General features: G+C 38.0%; 1 protein-coding gene across 5 annotated transcripts in view; it reads left to right on the forward strand.

The window, feature by feature from the left end:
• Positions 1–16,990, forward strand: part of TRHDE (thyrotropin releasing hormone degrading enzyme) — a 232,749-nt gene that overhangs the window by 182,621 nt on the left and 33,138 nt on the right. For all 5 annotated transcript variants that reach the window (XR_013929169.1, XR_013929170.1, XM_080393835.1 and 2 more), the window contains 4 exons: positions 693–790; positions 1,270–1,377; positions 15,900–16,067; positions 16,627–16,767. Coding sequence is in view for 3 of the 5 variants with exons in the window: in XM_080393835.1 (XP_080249961.1) it covers positions 693–790; positions 1,270–1,377; positions 15,900–16,067; positions 16,627–16,767 (515 nt within the window). In the remaining 2 variants the exon portion in view is untranslated. The remainder of the gene's footprint in view (positions 1–692; positions 791–1,269; positions 1,378–15,899; positions 16,068–16,626; positions 16,768–16,990) is intronic.

Raw genomic sequence — 16,990 nt, forward strand, 5'->3', positions numbered from 1 at the left:
AGGTCTTTATATCTCAGTTCTCTTCTTCAAATGGGTGATTTCCACTGGCAAAAGATTACATTGAATACAATGACAGTGGTTTCCCTCACGACTGGTCAGAATATGTAAATATGTCTCCTGTGTAAAAAGTAAAAGTAATTAAAATAGCTCTTGGGCTTGCTTTGTTTTTTAACCACACCAAGAACCTAAACTTAAAGCATAGTGTCACTAAATATATAAATTTATTTGTGGCCACATTTTTCTGTATTCTGAAGTCAATTGACTGTACTTACGTAACGTTTTTACCATGGCTATGGATATTAAACAATATTCTTCTAAAAGTGAACATGCCCAATGCTGTTGAGATTGGCCATAGAGTAGAAATTAAGCTGTTGCCACTCTTGCAACTTTTCAGATGTGTATTGTGAGTTCAAAATAGCATGTAAGAAGCTTTTTTAATTGATGGGGCTTATAACAATAAATTGTCATATACTAGGCATCTAATCAAATAGCTGTTCTACAGAGTCTTCTCACTTATAGCAATGAAGGAGGATTGCAAGTGGACATGTTGCTTTGCTAAATGGAGATCAAAATCTTTGGAAAGTTGGACATTATTTGAGGGTAAAAAGGCAAAAACTCAATAGTCAGTAGCGTTTGAATTCCAAATAAAAAATAAATGTTAACATTAAATATATTTTTCTTTCCCCCCTCAGGAGTATATTTTAAGACAAGTTGCCTCAATGTATCTCAAGCTTGGATGGCCAACGAATAATTTAAACAAATCGCTTGTTCAAGCATCATACCAACATGAGTACTGTTTCATTTCTTTTTTTCTGTTTGATTGTTTGTGGAATATAGTTGTAATAATGCATTCTCCTAAAATTTGGTCTCGTCTTCAGCATGCCATACTTTCCTAACTCTGTCATCCTGTTTTTCTTTTCTGGGAGAGCAGCAGATCCTGTGAGATTAATTTCTTTCCTGAGTTTGGAGAACATGATTTCCTAAGCCTTATTTTAGTATCTGACTGCACTGGATATTTAAGAACTTGGAATCATGTGACCACAGAGGTCAGGGAGAGTGCATAGTGTAAATGGGGGCTGGTTTTGGTCCACAACCCTTTATTTGTTGCAGCAGCTGTAGGCATTAAACTGACACTGGGATTTGTATAGCTAGATTATCTTTGCTATTTGCCCAACTATCAGTTGATGCCACTGTTACAAGAAACAGCTTTTTGTAAACATTCAAACACATTTATTAATGCAGCCTTATTACTTTCTTGAATTTGGACAGAGAGTTGCATCGGGAAGTCATCATGTTGGCCTGCAGCTTCGGTAACAAACACTGTCACCAGCAGGCTGCAACGTTAATCTCGGATTGGATTTCTAGCAATAGGAACCGGTAAGTGGAACTGAAATGTGTATTTCCCATTTCTCCTTCTCAGAGGCAATACAGCTGGCATGCTCTTCCTCTCCTGCCTGCCCCTATCCATGGTGCCTCGTTCTGCAGAGTGGTATGGGAGGAAGCAGAGGTCACTGGCTGTTATTTAAAAATGACTGTGGGGCTTCAGAATGAATTATTTACCTTTGCATGTATGAGTGGGTGAAGGGGACACCCATGTAGCCTCTGCCCCCTCCTGATAGATTGCTGTCAGGCAATTAACGTGCTAGAAGGTGAGAAGATGTGTTCTAAGGAAGGGTTTAAACGAAGAAAGATTAGTGATCGCCACATTGGCAGACCAACACGGAGGCTGTGTTGGGGCAAGAGAGCAGAAAGTGCTAAGTGATGAAAGAAGTGAGAGAGGTTAGAGGCAGAACGACTGAGAAGTAAGAAAGGAGACAATCTATTTTAGGGTAATATTATGAAGTACTTAAGGGTGAAGACTTGGAAATTAATGCAGGAATACATGGAAAACGTCACGTGAGGTCTCAGAGATGGGATAATATGATAGCTGATGTGTTGAGCATGAGCAGCACTGTAGGGGTTTGACAGCATGTCCGTGGTTTAACGTCAGCTGGTAATTTAAGCCCCACGCAGCTGCTCACTCCCTTGCCCCTCACCCAGAGGGATGGGGAGGAGAATCGGAAAGGAAGGTAAAACTTGAGGGTTGAGATAAGAACTGTTTAATAATTGAAATAAAATAAAAATGAAAGAACAATAATAATAATAACAGTTATAATGAAAAGGAAAGAGAGGGGAGGGGAATGAAATCCAAAGGGAAGGGATGAAAGAAAACAAGTGCACAATACAGCTGCTCACCACCTGCTGGATGATGCCCAGCCAGTCCCCGAGCAGTGAGCAGAAGGCCCCAGCAACAGACACCCCACACACCGCCCCCCCAGTTTATATACTCAGCATGATGTCCCATGGTATGGAATATCCCTTTGGCCAGTTCAGGTCAGCTGTCCTGGCTGTGTCCCCTGCCGGTTTTCTGTGCCCCTCCAGCCCTCTGGCTGGCAGGGCCTGAGAAACTGAAACGTCCTTGACTTAGTATAAACATCACCCAGCAGCAACTAAAACCATCAGTGTGCCACCAGCACTGTTCTCACACCAAAGCCAAAATGAAGCACTGCACCAGCTGCTAAGAAGAAAACTCTATCCCAGCCAAAACCAGTACACAGCAGATATGTAAGTTAGGCTGTCCAGACACAGGTTTATTCAGCTGAGGCAAGGGAACACAGGCCATGGATGGTGTATGAAATTTATCTTTTAAAGTTAAGCACCTCAGAAATGATATATTACTGAAAATACAAATATTTAAGTGTGTATTGACCTATGGACCCTGAGATAAGTACAGAGTATAGGTTAGGACTATGACTTCTTGGGAAAGCATGATGGATTTTCTGATTATATGGAATGCGGGTGTAGAAGTACTTGTGTAAGTACATCATATGATATTTTGTTTTAAAGGAAATTATTGTACTTTCAAGTAACCAAGAAAAAAAAGAAAAGAAAAAAATCTTACATTTTTAGTCCCAATCTTGTACAAGCTCTGCAAAAGGATCAGATCTCTATAGATACAGAGGCAGGTAGGATTTTTCAAAGACACCTTGAGCCAATCGGGTGGTTTTTTGCAATTAAAACATGCCCATCTGTAATCTTTGAAAATCTTTTACAGGCATACCCGTTTACATAAGTACCTGAGTGTTGCCTAAAACCAGCCATGAACAGGGCATAAATGGAAATTGCATTCCTATATGACTTTGAAACTTCTGAAAAAAAAAATATGTTGAGACTATGACTATGAGCCTTTAAACCTTTAAATAAGCCATATGAGAGGGAGCGGGTTTTCTTGTGTACGATGATACCAGCTATATTTACTATGAAATATATACACTGGGGTTTTATACGAATTCTTACTGTCAGTAGCAACAATCGGTATGAAACTATTCAAGAGTAGATTAAAGAGAAAGAATCATTGGAAACAATCTGCAAAAGTAATTTACTTAGATACTAATTTGCAAAAATAGTTAGTCAAACCTAGTGCCACCTATTAACATGCACAGCAGTAGATTATTCATTGTTAAAAAGCTGTCACCCTGCAATGCTTTCTCCCACCCTGTGTCTTCATCCTTTCCAACAAGACTGAAGAAAGAGGCATCAGGAGGAAAAAAAAACCAAAAACAAAAACACCTTATTGCTTTGCTACCAATAGCAAGAAAGGAAAGGAATAAATTTAAGGAGCCATCCGAAGATTTGTCTTAACCTTTCTATGAGGCCATTCTTGCGAGCAAAAAATTGTGGTTGCCAGCATATGACAAGTATTATGACAAAAACATCACAGCAGGGCAGAGGAAGAGAATAGCTACCAAGTTAAAGCAGTGCATTTCTCCAAAGGAACCACACAGTTTTGAAAAACAGTCGCCACAAATAATGTAATTACAGAATACAGATTGACAGTCAGATGATAAACAGGGGTACAACTTGAAAAGAAGTCAGAGACGTGTTTTTATGTATTTCTCAAGATTATAGGATTGGTTCAATTCCCCACCCCAGAATTTTCCAGTTGCTGTTCTCAGAGCAGTCTCACATACCGAATGTAACTAACATATGAGCAGACTAATTTTGTATCTACTTAACATCGAAACGAAATTGTGCAGGCTACTAGGAAATAGCAAGTGGTAGACATAAAATCCACCAGTAACAAAATTTGTAAGGGTCTGGTCAGTGTTCTCTTGGGAATGTTCAGACCCCGCTACATCAGAGGTACCCTGTATCACCTTTGCTCAGTTTAAACCAAATCAGACTGAAACCTGAAAATAAAGCAAGGGCTGTTTTCCCTGCTTTTCCACCAACAAAATTATGATGATGCTACAATCACAATTTAATTAACATGGTGTTTGAGTCATGCTTCTGCCTCTTTCAGCACTTCAGAGACTATAGCTATCTCAAGTACAGAGGGCAAGCAGGTAAGTACAAGACACATGCAGAAAGCCCACTCAACAGGTGCCATTTTCTATTCTTTCTCATCAATCAAGTGTTTTGCTTTTTGATGCCTTTAACAATTGTTTGTGAATTTGCTGCAAACAGCTACCTCAGAATCTGTAGGAACCACTCAAAGCTTATTTTCTTACAAAGAAGGGGTAAATCATGCTGGTCATCTTTCTTCAGACTTCTCTGACAACTCCTGGTGCAGAAAGCTGGTGACAGGTGCCAAAACTATATGTATCCTTGTGTGTTCCACTCCTTATCAGCAATGAATAAAGTTGTATCTGCTGAAAACTACTCTGAAAGTTCCTGTAGATGGCCTTCCCTCTTCTGAAACAGAACAAAGACATTGACTGATGTGTTGCAGAATGCCTGGTCTTGGTGGGTTTTGCATAGCCAGAGCACAAAGATAGTGTTCCAGGGAGCTCAGAGATATTTTTATATACAGATATAATTTGGATTTGACTATAAGACTAAAAATAAAGGCTAATCTGCAGCCTTTCCACCAATCCCCTCCCAAAATCCTTATTCTGGGAGATGAGATGTTTCATACGGTAAGCTAATTTACAAGCAGTGCATGCTGGAAGAAACACGAATTCTTCAAAGCAGTAGAGGCTATGATATTAGGCTTGTGTCACAAAATTCTAATCAATACAAAATTAGGGTATTATTAAGTTAATATGTGGTGTTATATACCACATAAATTCACAGGTGGTAAATCATGTAAAGAAGGTTTTTCATTGCCTGGCAGTTACTGCAGTTAAAGTTCAAATAATCATAACAGAGAATGTGCAATTAATAATACTGTAGCAATGCTAAAATTCATAACTTTTAAGCCACATTTTTAATCCGTGGCTTTTTAGAAGTTCTTTTGAAATGTTTTTTCTGTTTTACTTGTGGCGTTTAATTATGGAAAAAGTGTTGAGTAATAAACAAATACAGTAACATCTAACTGTGTTTTACCAGCATATGCCTACAGTTGCTGTGGGTTTTAGTAATTATATTTAGTTGGATAGGTCCAGAAATTAATTACCATCTACTCTTCACTGTAGGGGATTGAAATAATCATAATAATCAGTTACTGTTGGTACTTTGTAATTACATGTTCTTTACTGTGCAAATAATTTGCCAGTGTTCACCAAGTAAAATAATGGCCATTCATAGCACAAAGCCAGAGGTCCTCTTTATATTTCCAGCATTATTTGAAAAAAGACATTATATTTCTAACTGTAGCACTTCAGATTTTCTTATGGAATTAATAAAAAAACCAAAGCACATGTGATCTGCAAGTTTAGCCTCAGCGCATGGAAGTAGAAGTCAGCTGAGAGGCTTGAAGGCTTGAATTTCTAAAGTGACTTAGGTGTTGCAGCGCTTCATTTTTAGATGCCTGACTCACAGGGCAGAATCAAATGCTTGGAGTTATGCTTCCTGCAAGGGGATTTGCGAACCTCTAAATTAAGTTAGTGGCAGCCACTGTGCTGAGTGAAGAGCCTCTTAACATGAGACTGAAGAGAGAGTGGGCCCTCTTAGGGTCCATCACTACAGTGAGAAAGATACTTATATCGAATGAGTATGTAAATAGTGATCATAAGAGTTAGAGGTCCTTGCAAAAGGTGACTTTGCCTTTCAAAATTGTCACTAAAACAGGAAAAGGTCTGCTCCTTTTCTTTTCAGACACCACTGGCAGAGAAGCTGTTCCTTAACCCCCATCTAAACAGTGGTTCTGAGATTGTGGTAGAGCTTCAGCTTAGTACCTCAGCCCTGCATCTGCCACATGCAGAAGACAACCCCAATGACCTGTCTTTGAGGAGTTTTGGATAGTATTAAGACACTGCAACGCACTTTCTTGTTCTGGTTGAAGCTCAGCCACTGGGATTTACTTTGCTATCAAGAGAAATAATACAGCTCTCCAGCCTAAAGATGAAAACATTTATCTGAAAGAGGGAGCCTTGGGTACCTGAAATACCAGGATTACTTAGTATGCAAAGAGCTTTAGGTGGTATTGCTCACTGCCACTTTTGCAGGGCAAAACACATTGCTAAAGCAAGGAACATAGCTCTGAAAAAGAAGTTTGGCTCTACGAGAAGCAAACCAAACACATAACATTACACGTAGAAGAGGCTATAAGGAGACAACTGGTTGTACTCGTTTAGGAATTGATACCATATTTTAATCTTTGCAATTTTTAAAAAAGAAGTGATTATTTCTTTTAGCTGAAAATCTGGGATTAGAGTTCAGGGTATGTCTTACAGTCTTGTTAATCAATGAATTCAAGTAATTTTGCTCTTTTTAAATGACTGATGGCTCCAGCACATTTTACTTGCAAGTCTGCATTGCCTTCTGACTTGATAGTTGATATGAAGGCAAACATTTTCAATCTGTTAAGTTGGGATATATGCTACTCCTGTATTGGAGCAATGGAAGCCCTTGAAACTTCCATGCTGATGTTCAGAATACAAACGTAGCAGAAAACATACAAGCACATTGACATGTCCCTTTATAGTTTGAGAATGTAAGGTTTCTGGGATTCAGTCAACAGCAGAATGCTGTACAAGAGAAGCTACTGCTGGCTGAAAATTAAGATGTTTGCTTCTACCTTCATTTAACTGAGCTCATCCCTATGAAGCTCTTTCATGTGTGAAGAAATACATTATTCACACTCCTTAGATATAACGGCATTGTGGTTCAGCCTAAAAAATTAACAAAATTACCATACAATGACTGCCTGAGCTTGAGGATCAGCCTTGTTAACCCCTTTAACCTTCACTGCATATCTATTCTGAAAGAAAAACATGTTTCTAAGAGGATTAGCATTTTCAGACTTTCTGCCTTGGATAGTCTAAGTAAATGCGTATTTCTGAGGTTCAAGAAAGTATTTGTGGAGAGCTGCAATCTGTAAACTCCTGACAAGAGATATCCTAACAACAGGGAACATGTGAATGCACACTATGATGGCTCCAAGTATAACTTAGCCGTACACACAAGCGTGTTTTTGCAAACCTCTCTGTGGGTGCAGGCATGATTTTCTTCCAGCTGCTGCTGCCATCCATCAGCTACAGGTTGCCACGTACACATTTCTGCTGGCAAAGTGGACCGTGGATGTATGTTTGCTTGAGGCAAAGTTCGACGGGATAGCATGAATGTGTGAGTAAGTGAGAGCTGCACCGAACTCAGACAGTTGATTTTGCCTTCAGTAGAAAAAGGAATGTTTTATTGTGGTTCTGTTAGTAGGGTTGTGGTGATACTATTATTTTGCCAATATACAGCAGTGAGCAGTGGGAGATGATAGTATCGCATCAGATGCAATTATGTGGCAATGTTTCTTTAAGATGTTACTGGACCAGTTGGGAGCCTCCCCAGCTAGTCATAACCACTTCAGTTTGCTCTTTCTTTTTTCTTTAGAAGTGTAACCATGTCTATTTATTGGTTGCTGCCTTTCAAATGGAAGCAAAGTACCTTAATTAATTGCCTCAATACCCCTAGAAAACTTACTGTAAATGGATTTGATTGATCCAGACTTCATATCACTTTAGGGTCATTTTAGATTTCATGCAGTTTTTACTATTTTTACTATTATTCTTCTGTCACAAGCACTCTGATCAATTTTGTTTACTTGGAATACTGCCTTACAGATACAATATATTGAAAAAAAAAAAATAATGGAAAAACCCAATATTCCACACACCATCAAACTTGTCTAAAGTGAGAGTTGCATTCAGCTGTCTGCAAATTTGGTGTCTCTTGTCTTTGCACCTGTTATGCTGACCTTATGGTTGATGGCAATCTGCTAATCTTTGATGAACAGAGCTAAGCTGGCTATGCTATTTGGAAAGGAGAGCTAATGTTCAATACTTAGCTTCTTTCTAATACTTGTTTTTCTTTTTTTTTGCAATTCTGAGCGTATGTTCAGCCTACACTTTCTAACACAAGTGATAGGAAGGCATGGTTTTTTTCTTTTTTTCTGTCTCTTAAGGAAAGCAATGCTCAGATGAATAGATGATGTTTGCAGTGGAGTGCAGGCTGCTGCACTGAGTTAGACTGAAGTCACCACTATTCTGTAGCCCATGGGTTTATGAAGTTTGCATCTGTCTGTCTTCATGAATGAGAAGTAGAGACTGCCAGACGATCCTGCCTGTAAATCTAGATGTTTTGAATCTGGTCTGGTCTCTAATCATCCAGGTTGTTCTGAGAAGTCTTGAGCTGCTGATACGGGGCCAGAGATCTCTGAAAGTAAAATATGCCATGAATTTTCCTGTTCAGTCCGTGGGTTTCAAGTCAGAACACTTCTGTATGTCATTTTGCACTATAGAAACTACTTTTGGTTACTAAAAAATGAAATTGGGATCTTGGATGATTGCATCCTAGTACTCAATTACCTCATTTAATCTCTGTAAGTCTAATAATGTGAATATTGTCTTTTCCAGTGACTTCTGTTTGCCATTTCAAAGACTTTCATGACATTGCTGTGACCGTCACAAACACTAGTTAATTCTTTATCAGTCTTAAGAAAGGTACAAGTTATGAAATAAGATGATTTCCATCACTTAATTTGAACAAAGACAGTGATAAAAAACAAGCCTAATTTGAGAGTACTAAATCCCCGTACTTTTTTGTGCGGAATTTGTATTTCCTCTGCAAGGAACAATGGATTCATGTCCATCCAGCTGCCTGAATTGGCAGTGTGCTTATTTGGATGGACCTTTAACTACTCAATAGAAATGGCACCAGAAAAATAAATTGCACTGCAGGAGTGTAAGGAGACTGTAACGTGTCTATAAATGAAACTAACCATAGATCTGAGGGAGTGGTAATTAACAAATTACCAGTCATTAATTGAGTTCATTTCAATGAAATCTGGCTTAGGTGATAGAAAATCAAATGTTTTTCCAAACAAAGTATTTTTTCTTCTCCCTTATTTCTCTCTGTAATGACTTGATATACACAATTTTTTTGTTTTGTTTCACATGGGCACACTATTGCTACAGTCTTGCAACAACTTATAAATATACTTATGTTTAACCACCCTCATAAGTATTTGTGGGAACGTGGCCAACAGGTTAATTATGTTTGTTAGTTGCTTGGAAGAGGCACTAGCTTTTTTCACGGGTTTGATGCCCACCAGCTATTTTTGGAAATCAATAGCAGCAAACATGAAAAAATGAGAGTTATTTTCATTTTTTTCACACATGAATGTCTGATAAATGTAAAACAATAAAATAGATCCCTTATTCTGTGTTCTCAACCCCTAGAAGTTTTAATTACTGAAAAAATTCAGGCATAGCTATTCATACATTTTGAATTGTTACTGGAACTTTGCCAGCTAATGTCAGCCGGTGTTGCTGAAGTGATTTAACTAATTAATAGGTTGTTACAATGTTTGAGTAGAGTCTTGCACTCAAGTCAATAAAACTGTTTAAGAAGGAAGAAAACACTGTTGAGTGCATGAGTTAATCAAAGAGATAGTGCTCTGAAAGACCATCTGGGGACTATGTCTGAAAAGAGAGAGGATTTTGTCTTGTGAACGACAAAACTTGGCTTCATGGGGCAGATGGTTCAGGTGGCACTTCTGCCTGCTAACTTCAGTGTGTGATCACAAATAAAGTGATCACACACAAATCGCTTATGTGTAGCGATTATGGATTAGCAATAATTAATTTGCAATCCTTAGAAGTTAGATAGATTTGTCTCCAATTTTCTCATTCAGGAATGATCTCTTCACAACCCTGCAGAACCATTGAACAGAAGGGGCCATATTTTTGTTGCAAAAACTGTCCAGAAAGGACAAAACAAGGATATCTGCTGAGGGATTAGTCTCAGAAAGACTCACCACTCAGTCATTAAAATCAGTGTTGAGGAGCTTGAGCATGCTAGTCACGTGTTAGTCAGACCCATGCAATACCTGAAGCTCTGAAGCAGAGAACTGGGATTGAGGAGATGTGTCTGTGCATAGCTTTGGGACAGACACCAAGAAGCCACATCCTCAGTTAATATCCCCTGAATTCAATGCGTGATAGGCAGCTGGATGTCAAGCCTGTGACAGCTCTGTGCCTCGGTTTTCAAGGGGAAATGCTGCCCTTTCTTTTCAGACTGGGTTTGTGCCAGCAGTGTGCAGTGGTGCCAGCGGCGTGGCTCCTGGACTCTGTAATAGAGCATGGAAGTATAGGCTTTGGGACTGCCATCTTATAAACTAAACATTGCGTGGTGCTGTTCCTCATAACAGAATCTGTGTTTCAGATCTGCCAAGAAAGTACCAGTGCTTCATTGTTATTTGTTATCTGAGCCTTGTAACTTATTAAGTGAGACTATAAATATAGTCATCAAGAAAAATAGACCTAAGTTGAATGTTAAATAGTTGCAAAAATAAAAATTAATGTTTCTGATTAATTTTCTTTCTCAAATAGTACCCTAAATGGTATTGAAATTTGTCACTTAATCAAAGAACTGTCTAAACTGTGTGCTATTACATTTCGAAAAAATAGAACACAATTTGCCCAGAAGATAAATAATTATGGTCCAATTTTGTAAGTGTATCTCCAGTTGTAAGAACATACTTTAAATAGGAGCAAGTATGTACCAATTAATTATAACTTAGAAGATTATTCTTAGCTCATTGTAGAGTTTTATTATTCACTCTTGAAAAAAAATCCCTGTAAAGGCACATCACAATTTTAATTAATTTTTTTCTAACTGTTTAATTTTTAATTTTTTCCCAAAGTGTTTAATTTTTAAACATGAGCTCTGCTAGCTACATATTTCATTCTCACCATCATATCTGTTAAGCAAGAAAAATAAAGTTAAATAAATTGGATCAGTATTCAAATAAAAGCCATTTAAAATGATGCTTTCAAAAATTAATCTTTATCTTTATTCTTCTGAAGTGTCCATCAATCATATTAGCTCTTTAAATATGAGCAGCCTTGAAGGCCCAGATAAGGTTTAATATAGCATGGGGATACGTTCCGCAGTGTTACTACCTAAGTGGTACTGAAACAATGGTAATTTTATCCACTTGATCCAGTTAATACAGAGGGAAAACATTTCACATGCTGATCTAGTGCCTTGAAACTGCAATCTTGGAACATTTTACATGAAGATATAAAAATAAAAAATCTGTAGACTGGGGAGATTTCACGTTTAGGTAACAATTAAATGCAAAACCATAATGACTGGAGGAGAGAGAAAGAAAAATCCCCACAAATGGAGAAAATTCAGTTAGAGGGCTCTTTGTTGAGGCAATAGTTAAAGAGAAATTACTTTGAGGATACTCACATTTTCATAAACAATGTTCCTTTCCACAAGAAGAACCCTCCTGTCTGCAGTCCTGATTACAAGCCTCTCACAGAAGTAATCTGTAGTTTTTCGTAACCGTAGGTTTTGCAGTTTCTGAAGCTAAGCCAGTTAAAATCAGTATTTGTTTTGATGTCTTGGTTTGTAGGGACGAGTTTTTTTCACATTGTCCTAGTGACTTAGCTTATAGATAGAGACCTAAAACCTTCCCTGGAGCAACTGGTTGGACTTTATTGAGTAGATCTGCTGCAGTACTGCAAGTATGCTATTACCGATTTGGTGGCAATAGAGTTTTCTTAGCAAGGAGCATAATGACATTTACAATATGGGCATGGGATCAGTGCTATCACTTGTCTTAAGTCCTCCTTCCTTGCCAGAGCATGGAAATGACCTTGCATTCACTGACCACACCTCTGCTAAAATTGCTGGTGTTGGCCCTTAGAATGTAAAAATAGAGTAGCTGGCAAAGCCCGTTGAATTGTTACGTTTCACAGTAATTTTCAAAAATGTAAACCTCACAAGTGAGCAATGCTGACCTTTCTGGGGTTAGACATCCACTCCTAGGGTACCTCTGCTACTGACTGTACTAGCCAAACACAGAGTGACGGTCCTTCCAGCACACAGTTCTTCCCTGAATTAATGGGGCAATCAACCAAAAAAGAATTACCTTTTCCAGTGCCTTATAGTTCCTTAGAGTATCTGTTGGCTGAACTGCATCTCTTGTAGTAAACCAGAGATAATATTTCTGCCAGCAAACTCAGGAAAAACTATGTGTGTGTCTAAGAAAATGATTTAGTGTTTGTCAAGATATAAAGTCCTTCCTTCATTGAAATAAGACTTGACTGGGTTCAGTTCATCTTCATATTCAGATATCATATGATAAGACAGACTGGGGGCAAGGGGTTGGTTGGTCCCATGGTCAGGATAGCATCCCTTACTCCTTTTGGTTTAGCATGTGTTCTCATGACTGCTGTCAGTGTATGAAATGTCGAACTAAAACCAAAAAAAGTCTTAAGCTGGTAAAGAAGTTGTGCTTTAAAGACAAATAACGTAGTATATCAGAAAGTCAAGACACAATGATAATTAATATCACTTTCACATTCTATACAGTATATGTGTATATGGCCGCATATTTATGTTGCTGTAATTGCTGACCCAAAGTTTTGAGAGCTGCAGTTATTTAGAAAACTTTAAGCATCATTCTGAGTTAATAGAAGCCAACAGAAAAGCAGCACCTAAATATCTGCTCCATTAATTTTAGTGTCTTGATGTCTTGTGTTTGAATATGTATTCTTAATTTTCTGTGATAGACTCAATTTTATGCAGTTTCATTTGCGTGCACATTCTGAAACAAGGGTTGGATGCATAAAAATAAACTGTTGATATTCATTACTGTTGAAATATTGCTTCAATATTTATTATTTATTGCTTTCAATATTGAAATATTGTTGAAATATCTATATTAATGATAGACTTTGAGTAAGAAGTGCAAATTCCATTTCAGTGAAATGGAAATTCAGCACCTAGCACATATGGATAATTCTGTAAATGTCAACCAAACTCACATTTTACTAATGTTAACTCTGGATTTGAGAATCAAAATTCAGTAGTATGGAAAGGCTGGTGAAAGTTTTCATTTTTTTTCTTTACTGCCCATGTATGTTTAAACATTATTTCTTTTAATGGATCTGGTTAGCTTTAAGGATTTTCGTACTTCCTTGGTCTTGGCATAGCAGTTCTATAGGGACCACAGAAGCAGTTGCATAGAACTTACATAAGCCAATACCTACTGATCCTGGGTAAATCTGAGAAGAGTTACTAACTTTTTTCAAGATTCTAAGATGTTAACAGGAAGCATCAAGGGGAGAAACTGTGGAACGTGCATTTTTTGGAGGTCCCATCTATGTGTTGGTGACCTGTAGGATTTGCTTGAGCTATGTGGTCATAACCATAGCAGTGCTGATTGCCTGCGTGGCTTGGGATGTGCATATTCTCACATGGCAATTTGGTGATGAGAGGAGAAGAAACAGTAAGCTCTTGAATCCATGCCAGGTTCTGCACTGTAATACCAGTCTACCCTGGCCAGATGGAAGCAGTTCATGGCAGAGATCATAGAATCATAGAATCGTTTGGGTGGGAAAAGACGTTCAAGATCATCAAGTCCAACTGTAGTTGCAAGTTGATTAATTGCTCTAGGATTAAGCTTTGACCCAGCAGTACTTCTGGATGAAGACATTGCACCTCTGATTTTGCTTTAGAAGGCAATATTACTGGTGTGTGCTGCACATAGTTAAAGGTTTCTTATTCCTAGTAACATTGAAATGGATTATATTTCTCTTGCCTGCCATTTCAGTTTTGCTTTGGAGAGTTTACTCCTGAATAAATGTCTGGGTTTGTCTGCACCAAATGCAAAATACCTCAGTGCTAGTCAAGGCAGCCCTTTGTGGCTCTGTTAGTGTGGGGCTCTGCTAAAAATCTCTAAGCAGCAGCACTATCCTGAGCTATGTCAGCTCAGCAGAAGCAAAATTCATGTGACTGCATCTAAACCTGCAGATACACCCCCTGAGCTGATGACTGTAGTTGCCAGAGAACATGAATAAAACCTCAACCTCAGGATGTTTTTGCTGTTCAGAAAAAGCGTAACAAAAAAGCAGTAGGCATTAATTCCCCACAGTTCTTCGGCCAGTAGTAGGAGGAGTGCACTTTTCCCCCTGGTTTTGCCTTAATTTAGCTACATATTCCTGTTACTCTTTTTCTCAAGAAACCATCATAGCTGTTGGGACCAGCTAACGGCATAGAGGCAACAACAGTTTGTAACACTTCAAAGTCATCAATATATGGTTTCTTACCTTGCCTGCTTCCTTCTGAAGTACCGAAGAAGAACCAAAACTTTGAAGTGCTGAAAAACCACACTGGTTTCATTTTCCAGGGACTCAGACATGTCCAAAGAGATTAGCTGAAGTTTTTTAACAAAAATACTCATCACAGAGCCCAACAATAGAATATTTCAATGGACAAAAGTTTTTTTTTTCTGGAGAATGAATAGATGGAAGTAAAAGAACCTCTTTGCTTTTGACTGGGATAGCCCAGTCTATGGTATAAGACATTGGTGAAAGTCTTAAAGTATTGATGTAACCTTTTCTTTCTGTGTTGTGTCAGTTTTGATACCATATTTTACGGAGGTAATTTCATTTTTTGTCCCACTGTATTCGTGCCCAGGGACCGACAGCAGCTGTATCTACTTCCAGATTCTCTAAAGAGGCCTTGCATATGAAGTTTCAGAGTTGTTTCAGCCCGGGTATTAGCAACTGTGTTTTGGTATAAATTATCAAGAAATGGGGCATTCATTCCTTCCTGCAAATCAGAAACTTATTCCTCTGGGAAGCATCTAGCTTTGTCTGCAGGAATACCCTTTAGCTCACAAATGTTTCAGGTTCTATGCTTGTATAGGAAACAGAAGCAGGGTAGGCAATTGAAAGCCCAGCTGAGATCTTTTTAGAAGAAAATGGTACATATGCAGATCCTATTCTAGGTCTGAATTTGGCTTCAAAAAGCTTTCATTTAACCCAGTCAGAGTTTATATTACTTGAGCAGTGCTCACAGTTCACAACCATCCTGTGGCATAGCTGGTTTTCTACTGGTATTATATATATGCTGAATTAATGTACTGATCTTTCTATTGTTGTCACTCCTGAAAACAGCATTTTTAAGTAGCATTGTCTCAGTACATCCTTCCTTACTTGCATGTTCCTATATGAAGATGGAGCACTTTACAGCACAAGCAAGGGGGAGTTTCTGGCTGATCAGCTCCTGTTCTAAAACCTCAGCACTAAGGACAAGAAGAGGAGATTTGGCTTAGAGCCCAGCAACAGGGCGATAAGATCCCATGCTAATTTGGAGAGCTTATGTTACCTGTCCCGCAGGTTATGTGGCACATTATGTCCTGATGAACTGGATGACTATAATTTATACTGTCCTGACAATGTGACTGAGTTAGGAAAAGAATGGCAAACATGTGTTACCCATTAGAAAAATCCATTAGGATAGCCTGGAAGATTTTGGTGGCAGTAAAGAGGTGCAAATGTAATCTTCCAAAAAATTATTACTGTTGCACTTTAATTCTGGAGTCTCATAAGTGTAGTCACCTTTGTTCCAAATATCGGGAGGCTGCTTATTTACCACGATGGTCTTACTGATTTCTTTTATAGAATCCCGCTCAATGTGAGAGACATTGTCTACTGTACAGGAGTTTCACTGATGGATGAAGATGTATGGGAGTTCATTTGGATGAAGTTTCATTCTACCACAGCAGTGTCTGAGAAGAAAATATTATTAGAAGCCTTAACTTGCAGTGATGACAGAAACTTGCTCAACAGGTACAAAAATATATATCTGTATCTGTAACTGATTACTGGTAATCAATTCAACATTTATAGATCATTGCCTGAGCTTTGGTCTAAATGAAAGAACTTCACTTTTCAAGCACAGGCTTGCTGTCTGTTTAAACTGTCTTCTATTTTTGTATTAATGCATACAAAAATTCACATGTATTATGTCTTTTCACTTCCAAATTTTCCTGTATTCATTGGAAATGATTGAAATCCTATAATAATTGCTGTTATTTTTTTGGTATAGCATATCCTTTATTTAAATGTGTTGAGCAGTCTGTCTGATCTTAGTTTTTTCATAAAAATGCACATGTAAAGTTCCACTCTGCTTTTACTGAAATCCTTTTACATCAAGATTTTTATGACTCATAAATGTGACTGGTGTTTGAAATCACAGAAATAAACCACGGAACTCATTTGGAGATTTAAACAAACCATTTGGCAGTGGTCGTGGTTTTTTTTTTCCTGAGAGTTTTCTGATGTGCTGTTGTGAGACTATGTGTTGGTGAAATTAGACAAGATTTTTTTCCCTTGTTTCTCCCACTAGGCTTTTGAATTTGTCTCTCAACTCAGAAGTTGTCCTGGATCAGGATGCAATTGATGTGATAATCCATGTAGCTCGAAATCCACATGGGAGGGATCTTGCTTGGAAGTTTTTCAGAGAAAAATGGAAAATACTAAACACTAGGTAAAGATAAAAAGTCTAAATTTATTTTGATGTAATTTATGTAAGTATCGTATACATATGTAGTCATGTAAGTTCCTGAATCTAGTCCATGCTCTTTTAATCCAGAAATGGAGATGTCATTAAATATGAAATACATACATATGAGTCATAAATGCATTTATTCATGGATTATCACACACATGCATAGAAACATTTATCTCTTAGCTATCTTCTTTATATATCT

This window comes from Falco punctatus (genome assembly GCF_963210335.1).
Source record: "Falco punctatus genome assembly, chromosome: 6".
Lineage (NCBI taxonomy): Eukaryota > Metazoa > Chordata > Aves > Falconiformes > Falconidae > Falco > Falco punctatus.